The sequence below is a fragment of the Sinocyclocheilus anshuiensis genome, unplaced genomic scaffold, assembly GCF_001515605.1.
Source record: "Sinocyclocheilus anshuiensis isolate Anshui unplaced genomic scaffold, SAMN03320099.WGS_v1.1 scaffold1365, whole genome shotgun sequence".
NCBI classification, from domain to species: Eukaryota; Metazoa; Chordata; class Actinopteri; order Cypriniformes; family Cyprinidae; genus Sinocyclocheilus; species Sinocyclocheilus anshuiensis.
The window spans coordinates 713066-725881 of record NW_015551032.1 but is presented as its reverse complement, the minus strand read 5'-3'; the positions used below and the strand labels follow the sequence as shown (position 1 = coordinate 725881).

Genomic DNA, 12816 nt, shown 5'->3' with positions numbered 1-12816 from the left:
TGAGATTATACTTTTTTTTCAGAATGTAAAAACGCAGAAAGTTTTCTAGATTTAGGTGTTGGGTTGGTGTAGGGCGATAGAATATACGATTTGTACAGTATAAAAATCATTACACCTATGGAGAGTCCCCACAAGGACAGTAAACCAGACTGTGTGTGTGTGTGTGTTTAAATAATATTTGACATATGGATGTTTCAGTACAATGAAGCATGTACAAAACATATTCTGTTTTTTTTGTTTGTTTTTTTAAAGGACACTTAATCTTAATATTTGTGTGGATTTTTCATCTGAATCTGTGTTTTTGTGTAATTTTTCCTGTATATTTAGATGTCCCCATGGGGAAACAAGCTTATAAATCATACAGAATGAGATTATACTTTTTTTTCAGAATGTAAAAACGCAGAAAGTTTTCTAGATTTAGGTGTTGGGTTGGTGTAGGGCGATAGAATATACGATTTGTACAGTATAAAAATCATTACACCTATGGAGAGTCCCCACAAGGACAGTAAACCAGACTGTGTGTGTGTGTGTGTTTAAATAATATTTGACATATGGATGTTTCAGTACAATGAAGCATGTACAAAACATATTCTGTTTTTTTTGTGTTTTTTTAAAGGACACTTAATCTTAATATTTGTGTGGATTTTTCATCTGAATCCGTGTTTTTGTGTAATTTTTCCTGTATATTACCTTAAAGCTTTCACTAAAAATAGTCCAAAACAGTCAGCCCAGCAACAAGACAAAGTACAACCATATTACAGTCATATTATTACAAAGTGCTCTGATGTCATTTTCACTAGATGTGATAAATGAGATGCGAATGACGCTAAAAGAGAGCTAGTCTGCAGCGAAGAGTACTTACAAGAGACAGGGGCGCTGTAATGGGGGGAAGGATAGGTCGATTCCAAGGGCCCAACGAGGGGGACCAAAACACAAGATCTTGAGAGATTTAATTTCTTCTTTTACCACAGTCTGTTTCATCTAAGGCTGTGACTGAAGTCAGTTGTAGTTTTTGTATTTCTCATTTCTTCAGTGATTCAGCTTGTTAACAGCAGGGGTTCATCACTAATGCTCAATTATTTGCCACTTAATTCAATGCTTAATTATCTCATTAACTTTAACTATGCTTCATTGTTACTTTAACACTGTAGATTGCGACAATATGTATGTATGAATGAATGAATGCGGCATTTATTGTGTATTGCTGTACACCCAAAGCGCTTTACAATCATATGAGGGGGTCTCTCCTCAACAACCACCAGTGTGCAGCATCCACTTGTATGATGCGACGGCAGCCACAGCACAACGGCACCAGTTCGCTCACCACACACCAGCTACAGGTGGAGAGGAGAGAGAGTGATAGAGCCAAATAAGTGAATGGGGATTATTACGAGGACATGATTGACAAGGGCCAGTGGAGGGAATTTGGCCAGGACACCAGGGATACACCCCCACTCTTTACGAGAAGTGCCATGGGATTTTTATTTTTTTTTAATGACCACAGAGAGTCAGGACCTCGGTTTAACGTCCCCATTATAGTGTCCCCATCACTATACTGGGGCGTTAGGACCCACACAGACCACAGGGTGAGCACCCCCTGCTGGCCTCACTAGCACCTCTTCCAGCAGCAACCTAGTTTTCCCAGGAGGTCTCCCATCCAGGTACTGACCAGGCTCAACTCTGCTTAGCTTCAATGGGCAACCAGTCTTGGGCTGCAGGGTGATATGGCTGTGGTATTCTGTATTCTGAGCAGAGTTGATTTAACTCTGGGGATTTTGCTGTGTAACCTTTTCTGTGTTGTTTTGTGTATGACATCGTCTAGTGACATTTAGCAACTTTTCAAGCATGCATAAGCTACTTTCCATTGAAAGTAGTTGGCAGCCGTGCAGCACTGCAACATCAGTGAATAGGCTACTAGGAAATGTCTGACCACCAAATGCTGTAATTTGAAAAATATTTAGAATAGAAATCAAGGTACTGATTTAACTGAAGAAGAATTTGCTTTTGATTTCACCATCCTTATACTCAACATGTTAGAAATCAGTGGTGACACGGTAAGGAAGTTTCAGCCAGTATTACTCCACAAAGTCTCCATCCTGCTCCTAATTTGGAGACATTCCAGCTAGAAATGTATGTCTGTGTCTACATGGGCTTATGGCATTCCCCTTATTTTCCCTTTTCACTTAAGAATGTTGTCTATACTTTAGCAGCTGATGGAAATGTAAGGGCTTTTCTCTGCCTTTTGCATTGCAACATTTACTGAGTTGCAAGTCATTGCAAAGCACTAATTAAAATCCAGATTTTCAGGATTAACTGTTTTTTTCTCTCCTCGTTTTTTTATAATGTAACCTCATTATTAACTTTTTTTTAATTCTTCAAAAAATAACAAACCAAAGCAAATTACCCTAAATCTGTTGTCTGCTCTAAAGATTGTTCATAAAAAAAGAGAGATATGTCACAAATGAACACAAAGCACACTGAGATTACTTTTATTCAGCATTCAAATAGAGGACTTAAACATCACGCAAGATCAATAAACAGGCTCTGCATCAGAGTTGTAATTGCACCCACACTGATATATTCTGAGCAGTAATCAGTAGGACAGGAAATTTAATGCATGTCTTTCTGTGTTTGCTGCCGTATTTTGACGACATAGCAGCCAAGTGATTTCCTCTAGAACGAAGTACTTCTGAGAAATGATATGTTTTATATTAAACATGCAGTATACTTTTCAGAGAGAGAAAAAGAGAGTGAAAGCAAGAGAGAGAGAGAGAGAATAATTACAGTTATTACATAATGTTCAAGACAGAAGTGCCTCCCATCAAAGTACTGTGCCTTAAAAGTATTTTGACTTTAGTATTTCATGCTTGTGCTTTAATAAATATAATTAATTAAAGTTTGCAATGCAGACAGTGGCGGTTCTACATTGAATTACACACTGGGCGAGACCCCCTCCGCACAATCTCCACCTCCAACATTGCCAAAAGACAATGAACACAATTCTGCACAAAATATGACAGTATAAGTTATCAGAACTTAAATAAATATACACTATACACTGTATCTAATTTGCATATTAATGTGTTCTTGGAGCAACATTTAATGAACAAATAAGTGTAGTAATTGGAGTAATAATTGCCAACATTTTAATAATAAAATCGAATATTTCATAGGGATATTGATGTATAATTTATTTCCATATTCACTTGTTGTGTCTCCCAAAATGCCTGATAAACATGATTTAAGTCCTGATGTCCTCTACAGTGGACATGTATGAAATCAATGCCCTGTTCTGTAACAGAAAGTCTTTTTTTTATTTGAAACCCCATAACATTTTGACATAACGTCTGAGATGTTGGTTTATGAAATACAATTTGAAAAGTAGTCCGATTTAAATTATAATTACACAGATTTGAAAATTCCGTTGGCTAATTACAGGGCCTAACGTTAACCCAACTGATGGAAATAAATAATAACTGAACTTGTAACAGTTTTGTTGCAAAGCACAATATTATGGTGAAATTAGATCTCGTGTTTGTTGAGTTAAAACCGAATTATTGTTGTATAAGCATAGCAAGCATCATAGCAAAAAGGCTAACAAACTTAAGAGTTATACCCACCAATTAACATTAGCCCTTCATTCATGACATGGATACCGTAATAATCATACAGAGAGAACATAGTTGCATACCTTTATCTTTTGCTCGTTTCTTCTCTTCTTCTTTTCTTTTTTTTTTAAATTGGGCACCTGATGGCTTTGACCTTTTCCTGTCCATCTCTGTGTTTATTTGGCACTGGACAATCAACAGATTTCCCATCCCCCCAACACTGTCACTCACGACCAGAAGTCAAGACTAAACCAATTCACCTTGGTGACCACATAATCGTTTTGTATTACCTATTTTTATTAGCCATTTCACACAATTCAGAAAAACAAAAATGTGCAGGAACTATAGGCCTGTATTTATAATATTATGAATGAAGTGTGCGTTATTTGGAAGAAAGTCGAGGTGTGACTGACTTTAGCCCACTAATTCCATTAGAGTACTGCTCTATACAGTGGGTCTCTATGCACCCAGGGAGCAGTTGGGGGTTCGGTGCCTTGCTCAAGGGTCTCACCTCAGTCATGGTATTGAGGGTGGAAGAGAGCACTGTTCATTCACTCCCCCCACCAACAATCCCTGCCAGACCTGAGACTCAAACCCACAACCTTTGGGTTACAAATCATACTCTCTAACCATTAGGCCACGATTGCCTCATTTCCTAGCATTCATTTAAATTAGAGACTGTCTCGCCATGCAGGCCTGATGTTTATATTTTTAAACTGAATTTCAAGGAAATAAATATATTTGCATGCTGACATTATTTGAATGGCTGTCAGTATATACTTCTTGGTAAATCTTGACCCTGGATTCAAGCGTTTCTGCCCTGCTCCTCTCATAGTGACACTTCACAAACAAGACACAAAGAAAATTGGCAGTTATTTGATATCTAAGACAAAGCATTTATGTATAAACAAAAATAACATGTTTACACAATCTCCAGTCTTTTACAAGAAGGACTTGGAAGGATGATTTCAACCTTCTCGATTGCCTTTCGAGAGACTTTATTCACTCCTTTATCAGCACAAATGCATCTGCCCTTCACTTCCAGTGAATGGCCTGAAACAACCCAGTGTTCATTTCAGATCAGTTTTAGAATTCTTATTTCAAAGTATCACACTAAGTTCATTTTAATGTGAAAAACAAACTTAAAACATTATTTATATGAGAGAGAGCTCACCTTTCACCTCCACCACAAGGAGACAGACGAGAACAATGAAAGTAGCCGTTTTCATTTTGTTTTTGATCTTGTATAATCTCTCAAATGTCGCAACACGCACGATTTGTGTCGATTGCAAGTGACGTTGCAGGTATCAGAGAGTGCAAGTGGCGATTGCAAGTGAGTTCGTAATTTAATTTCTTTTGTCTTGTCTTCACCACCTGGCTATACTGTTGTAAAATGTTGAGAGATTCAAACAAAAATAATAAATAAATAGAACAAAATAAAAAAAAATAAAGCCTGCAAGTGACGTCGCTAGCGGACGTGCAAGTGTCTGAGAGTGCAAGTGCAAGTCTGCAGCCAGACCCTTTTGCAAATGTCTGGACGGATGATATTATGAATAATGAGATTTCAGCAACTCTGTTTTTATACTGCCAAGGTCTGGCCACTGAGGTGATTGTCACTTTTTGTTTCATTAAAGCTTCCTTCATCTGTACTGAGAAATTGAAGCCTTTAAATGTAAAGAGAAGCTCTGTCACAAGGCAATTGTTTTTAAATGCACTAGAGAAAACTTTCTGTTTCAATTTCTAGTTTCAGAATAGATCTTTTCAGTAACCGTTTTTGAGACAATGTTCAAGCAGGAATGATCCCTAATAATTCACATAATCCACAGATTCATTCTGGTATATTTCAATTTTATTCACATAATGCTCATGCTATGATTTGTTTTTACAATGATGCTTTAAAGAGACTACAGTGCTCAGTTCAGGAAGCGTCTGCCAAGAAGATGGATAGGTCCTTTTAATAAATCGGTGTCAGGACAAAAACAATAAAGCTCAAATACATTGGATTTGCACAGAAGAAAGAATGTCACATGAGTGTGGATCAATAAATATATGAGTATATGATGCAACTAAGCCTTTAATATTCTGAAATTCTCAATGGCAGGGTTTGTGTACAGCAGCTGCTTAACAGAAAATATATGTTGTAAATGTATAGATTGAGAGAACAATGCTTTTCTACACACACACTGACACACACACACACACACACATTTTAAATTCCGATCACAAAGGGGAGAAGGTATAGTGCCCCTGAACAAGTCAGTTATACGCTGTTCTAAGATAACTGCCAATTTCACACAGCAATCATCAGCTAATTACCTACACTGAAAACTAAGCACTTTACATAACAGAAAAAACTCATTCATTCGCTATAACATAACATTTTTGATAAATACATTTTATAGTTCAATCAATTTAATAACATATAGTACTTACTGTCATTATATTTTGACTGTATATAGGAGCATAGTTTTCAACATGAATATAATCCTATAAACTATTCAATAGTTATTCAAATTACATACACAATAAGTGATTAGAACATGCTAGTCAAATGTGTGGGTTACATACATAATATGGAGTTATGCATAGAAATTATTAGTTGCTCATAAGTCCTTTTAGTGTCATTTAGGTGCATATATACATGGAAAGGCAGTTTCTGTGCCATTCTGTGGATGTAAGGACATGTTCTGTGAAGACCAGAGAGGTTAAAAGGTCTCCTAAGGAATCTCAGTCTGGTCTTTGTCTTCTAGGTGGGGGAAACCACCCAACGCAGTTTCTACTAATGATTTTCCTCATGTGATGGTCATGATATGCTGTGTCTTTGACCATTAATATTGGTTACTTGCCCCAAATTTGACAATCTCCTTCCTGAGTTGAAATTATCAATGTGTTCTTTTGTGTTAATGTTGAAAGCTGTTCTGTGAAAGAGTTGGCTAGTTAGACTTGCTTCAGTCTTGTGGCGCCAGGGTATCGTGGACAGATTTATGACGTGGTCTAATGTCATCCTGGGCCTCTTTGTGGAATTTGGTCAATTTGGTCAAATTTGTTCAACACCAATCTGACCGAATCTTAAATTGTCTGATTCACTCTGATACCCTACAGTTCTGATGCAACTTTAGGATCTGTTTCGCCTGTAAAAAGAATGAATCATTAGGGGTTCAGACCAAAGTCATTATAAAACCAAAATGAATTCAGTTTGACCCTCACAACAACAAAAATGCATTAAACTATACTGAAAACCTTTAGTAAATAAAAAGGTTTATGGAGAATTTTGGTTTCTTCTTTTTCCGTTTCATATATATAATAAAAACTACTGAAAATCAAGTACGCTATATTCAACTAATTAACTACAAAAATCTATATTATTCAAAATCTTATGAATGTAAAAATCATACTCACAGGAAGATATTTTGGGCATCCCTGTGTCTTATTTACCCTATTGTGTCAGAAAAGAGTGATGCATAACATATTTGTTAACAGAACATAAATGCTGAATCAATTTAACAGAGTTGCAGTTTACATTACCTTAGAACTGGTCCATCCTAAAAAGCTTGAAACGCACCACTGGATTATGTTTTGTAGAGCTAAATACAGCGAGGTCTGCTCCAGCAAAGTGCAGAAAAAGTGACAATATGAAACTGGTTAGTCTCGTTTATCCACATAAGTTACAGTACTATTTCAAGTACTTTCAATAGCTTAGCTGTATTTACATGTTTGCAGCTGGATTTACATGTTTGGATATTCATTTAATATTCTCATGGTCACTAAGGACAGGATTCATTTTTTTTTTTTAAATCATAAATTGACCTTAAAGGTGCAGTAAGCGATTTCTCAAAAACAAAACAAAAAACAAACAAACAAAAAATATTATGTTTGTACATACTGTAGTCCTGGCTTTATTAATAGGGGAAAAAACAAAGTGGATCGGACCAATCAGAGCGAGCACCACAACACTCTTGTAGCCAGTTAGCAATAGTTTATGCTCATGATGGGGAGGAGAGAGAGTGAGCAAGAGGGAGATTTGTAAAAAGAATGTAGAAAGAGAGATGGCTGAGACTTTACCAAAGAGTAAAATGTCACAAGAATATATCACTGGAAAAAGAAGGATTATGATCAGGCAAGAGTAAGGACTCGTGTTCTTATTGGACAATTTTTCCAGTGTCAGAGAGCGGGACGGCCTGAAAACAGACACTGAGGTTCAGAAAGTATAATTGGAGTATTAACCTAATGTATTTATTATATTTAACTATGTAAAGCTAAATGTAATAAATAAATAAAGCTATGCTCATGTGTTTAATGCACAGGAGGCTATCTCTAAATATGAGATGTGACCATTTACCCTGAACCATACTTAACATTACATTTTCTGATTAATATTGATCTTTTATCCTGAAGAGCTGGATACCTGTGGCTGCAGCCATAGACGGATTCTGGTCAGAGCTTCAGAATTCTTCCCACACTTCAGGAGTCCCTCATCCTCGTAGAAAAAACAGTCCACTGTGAGTGTATTCACCCTGGTCACAAATCTGCTGCTGTCTGGCACAGTCTTCTCTGGGTCACATGTGTGATGAAGCACCATGAAAACAACTGGTTTAGACTCTGTTAAAATGGAGTGATCAAATAGTTGTTATAAGTATTCGCTGTGAAAATGAGTACAATAACTTGAGATTATTAAAAATAAAGATATTACATAATACATGCACTAACAGCACAACACCTGAGAGAGCTTTAAGTTCATTCAGTGCAGCGTCAATGTCAGTTCCTGCCCTTGAAATAATGAGGCAGAAAACCAAGATGGCATCACACTTCTCCACGGTCAACTCCCGTAGACCTGATATTTGCTGAAGGACATTTGTTATGATCTCCTCTTTAGTCGCGAAGCTCTTCCCAGGTGAAAGGATGAAATATTTATTTCCTTCAAGAGGAAGTAAACTTTTGGTTAATGTAATATAGCTTAATTCATATAACTCATAGTCATCTCACCATAAAAGTCATCCATTTTTATCTATTATTTTCCCCAATCTAATTACAAATAGAGTCTTTAGAAAAGAGCACTGAAGCTGTAGGCTACAGTTACCAGTAATCGTAGGACGTTGGTCTCTCGGTCCTTCAATGCAGTTCACATCAGTATCTGTCTTAGATGTGTGATCCATTTTAAGTTTTGTTCTGAAATTGATAGTACACAGTAATAATCTTGATTATCATTTTCATTGAACATCTTTGTTTAGATCATGGTTGTTCTAAACATATACTAGTTAATGTTTTTTTATATATATATATTAATATTTCATATTTTCATATTCTGGGTCTTGGACAAATTATTCATGCAATTCAATTATGTGACGTCATTGAAGATGACCAAGCGTCTGTTCATGGAAAATGTCCACTAGATGTCGCTACACTACAATAAAATATTGCCTTTTTAACAGTCCGAATATCGGCAAAAACACAAAATACAAGCGCGTTTGTAGTGCATAAATACACGGCTGTGTTTGTATTAAGCTATAAATCCTTCAGATGTTTATTCGAAAATGTGTCCTCTGATGTCGACATATTTAGGCCAATAACTAAGCATAGCCTTGTGAAAAGAATCATCTTTATGCATTATATACTATATTAATGCATAAATAGCCTACACAACAGTTTATCAGACGTGCATTTATTCGAATAAGTCTAATGCGATACGGTTTATAATAACTCTATGGTTTATGTTGCTCAGAATAAAATGAGAGGATCTGCTGCTACTCACCCGAACTGCTCTCCTCTCTATTTTCTAACACAATACTATAACAACCTTTCACTTTCGTGTAGACTTTCAGACGCGCTGCCACGTTCCTGTTTCTTTCACTTTCACCTTTTCAGTGACAGGATAAACAGGAAAATACAATATATAATAATTCAATAAATACACAGTGAGAAACAGTGCATAACGTTACAACTCTGCAACGCAGGAGTGTAGCGCTGCAGATGCGTAAAAATGAGGCACGCAACATAGTCACCAGATATAGGGCGCAACTCTGTTGTTATGAGATGAAATTACCTCTTCTCTATGTCCTATAAATAACGGTACGCTTGATGTCTCATCAGTTGTTAATAGGCTAATTCTGTAATTAAGAGATTTGAATTCTGTGTTTCTCCTGGTTAAGTTTAAAACATACAGAGCCCCTAAAGGGACATGGTGGCAGGGGCGGATCTAGAAAATAATTTTTAGGGTGGCAAAGGGGTGGCACGGGGTCTACTGTATAGGCCTAGTATATTCGCTTATGGGTTGAGAAATTCATTTTGCGCGTCATGATGTAAGCTTTTCATGTAAACGCATTTTAAGCATTTTGGTTTAAAACCTAATTTAACTGTTCAGGGACATTAAGGAGTGGGGCAGAATTCATTTTGGCAAATGCGCGCGTTAAGACGGTTTCTTGCTCGTACAGCGCCTGACTAAACTAAGAGTTATTTTTCGCGGCTTGTGTTTAAACGGTCGAATACCCTTATGTGTGAAAATGCCTTTCTCCTCGTCAACACAGTCATTTGTGTCTTAAATGAACGTTAATAGTTTAAGATAAAGCATGTGCACTTGGCTATTATGAGATCCTGGCATTTTATGATGAGATTTTAAAGGGATATAGTTCACCCAAAGATTAAAATACTGTCATCATTTACTCAGTTTCAAGATGTTCTGAAGCTGTATGAATTTCTTTGTTCTTGTCACTTTTTGTTTCATTAAAGCTTCCTTCATCTGTACTGAGAAATTGAAGCCTTTAAATGTAAAGAGAAGCTCTGTCACAAGGCAATTGTTTTTCAATGCACTAGAGACAACTTTCTGTTTCAGTTTCTAGTTTCAGAATAAATATTTTCAGTAACCGTTTTTGAGACATTAATGTTCAAGCAGGAATGATCCCTAATAATTCACATAATCCACAGATTCATTCTGGTATATTTCAATTTTATTCACATAATGCTCATGCTATGATTTGTTTTTACAATGATGCTTTAAAGAGACTACAGTGCTCAGTTCAGGAAGCGTCTGCCAAGAAGTTTGATAGGTCCTTTTAATAAATCGGTGTCAGGACAAAAACAATAAAGCTCAAATACATTGGATTTGCACAGAAGAAAGAATGTCACATGAGTGTGGATCAATAAATATATGAGTATATGATGCAACTAAGCCTTTAATATTCTGAAATTCTCAATGGCAGGGTTTGTGTACAGCAGCTGCTTAACAGAAAATATATGTTGTAAATGTATAGATTGAGAGAACAATGCTTTTCTACACACACACTGACACACACACACACACACACATTTTAAATTCCGATCACAAAGGGGAGAAGGTATAGTGCCCCTGAACAAGTCAGTTATACGCTGTTCTAAGATAACTGCCAATTTCACACAGCAATCATCAGCTAAATACCTACACTGAAAACTAAGCACTTTACATAACAGAAAAAACTCACTCATTCTTAATGAAACATTTTTAATAAATACATCTTATAGTTCGATCAATTTAATTACAGTACTTACTGTCATTATATTTTGACTGTATATGGGGCATAGTTTTTCTCCATTATCCAAACATCACAAGGAGTTTATCAATCCTTGCATGCTACAGGACTAAAGACATTATGTACAATGTATGTGTGATGTATAAGTGTTATGCCATGACTTTTAATAAACTGCTTAGCATTTAACCATTGCAGTGACTCACATCACCCAATAGTAATAAGTCTTGTCACTACATATAAATTGTAATAAACTGCACAAAGTTTCAAAGGTTTCATACTTCTCAATATTACCACATAATCAATTAATAACTCAAATGAACAAATTAATAAATAATAATGAATTATAAGCATACCCAGCCTTATACATACAGCATACTAATGTTAAGCGGTATGTACTATATAGCAAATCTCAACTGCCTAAATGTGTTGTAGAATATTTCTAGTTAGAATAAATTGCTCTGAAGTCTTGGAGGTTTTGAAGCCAGATGGACTTTTTTAACAAAGTAACAAAGCTGAGTTGTGTTTGCAAACACCACTCCAGAATTTGGTTTCGTACTTACATATATGCACCTGAAGCTGTTCAACAGATTCCATACATGTCTTTCTGTATTTTTAGATAAAGAATCTTCACCATATATGAGCTCCTGACGGGTGATCTATAACTTGTCACATACTTATTTCTAGCTCCTGGATAAGGTCCCTTTTTTATGTGAGTGTTTTTCAAGTTTTAAATAGTTAATTGTTCTAAGTACACTGTCATCCTTAGCACACAGTTACACACACAGCACACAGACAGATAATAGTAGATAATTTTCTCTTATTATAATTCTATCTATTATTTTGAATCAAGATCAAAGAATATATTCCACAATTGCTTGTATCGTTATATTATCACCCAGCTCTAATCTGCTAAATATGTCTAATCTGCAAATAAACTTGAATTTGCTTGGCTTATTTGAGTTTTACTAAACATTTACTTAAGTTTTTTTATATCAGGATTCTTTTAATCTAACATGCATTCTTCTAGTAATTCAAAAGTCTCACTCTATTCTGGGCTCTTTCTCTGATTATTTAACTCTTCATAATTCTTGCTCTGAATCTTCTCTACCATCTCCAGCAGCTTTGAAACCTGAGATCTATTCCCAGTCTCTCTAATATTGAGAAAATGAAACTGATTTCCATATATGTCAAGTGTCTGGAGGTCATGGTCTTTGATATTCTTCTTTTGTTGTTCATCAATAACAGTAAAAAGGATCAAGACCTTCTCCCAGCACCTTCCTCCAAAAATCATCTCCACTTTCTTCACTATCTCTCTCTTCTCTCCAATAGACTGCTTTGCTGGTAGGAAGAAAGCATAAGTTCCACGAGAAGACAGACGGATACAGGATTGTATTTTTTGTTGTATTTCCTCTGTGGAGAGCCCAGAGCTGAACCAGGCAGGAGTGTTGATCACAGCCACCTGCCTCCCATCCACCACTCTCGTATCTACTGTGATCTTCCTCTGAATGGCTGGAGAGGTGTCAGCTTGACTCTCCTCTCTGCCAAATGTCATCTGTTCAACTGCAGTCTTCTCAGGCCCAGACATGCCCAGCAGGACAAGTGTCAGTTCTGATGCAACTTTAGGATCTGTTTCGCCTGTAAAAAGAATGAATCATTTGGGGTTCAAATCAAAGTCATTATGAAACCAAAATGAATTCAGTTTGACCCTC

At 36.3% G+C, this 12816-nt stretch overlaps 1 protein-coding gene across 1 annotated transcript; it reads right to left on the bottom strand.

Annotated features, from left to right (window-relative positions):
• Positions 1-4256: 4256 nt before the first annotated feature.
• On the bottom strand, positions 4257-4837 carry LOC107661252 (C-X-C motif chemokine 10-like). The gene is made up of 4 exons (XM_016450750.1): positions 4783-4837; positions 4535-4661; positions 4362-4448; positions 4257-4263 (listed from the first exon to the last, which is right to left on the bottom strand). Exons 1-4 carry the CDS (start codon positions 4835-4837, stop codon positions 4257-4259), a joined length of 276 nt encoding a protein of 91 aa, XP_016306236.1.
• Between the last annotated feature and the right edge of the window lie 7979 nt (positions 4838-12816).

Bases quoted from the DNA above. Each gene is read 5' to 3' on its own strand.
- LOC107661252 (XM_016450750.1), bottom strand. From the start codon at position 4,837: ATGAAAACGGCTACTTTCATTGTTCTCGTCTGTCTCCTTGTGGTGGAG. The intron at 4,662-4,782 runs GTGAGCTCTCTC...GGGTTGTTTCAG, and splicing joins CCTTGTGGTGGAGGTGAAAG to GCCATTCACTGGAAGTGAAG. The intron at 4,449-4,534 runs GTAAACATGTTA...TTGTTTGTGAAG, and splicing joins TGTAAAAGACTGGAGATTGT to TGTCACTATGAGAGGAGCAG.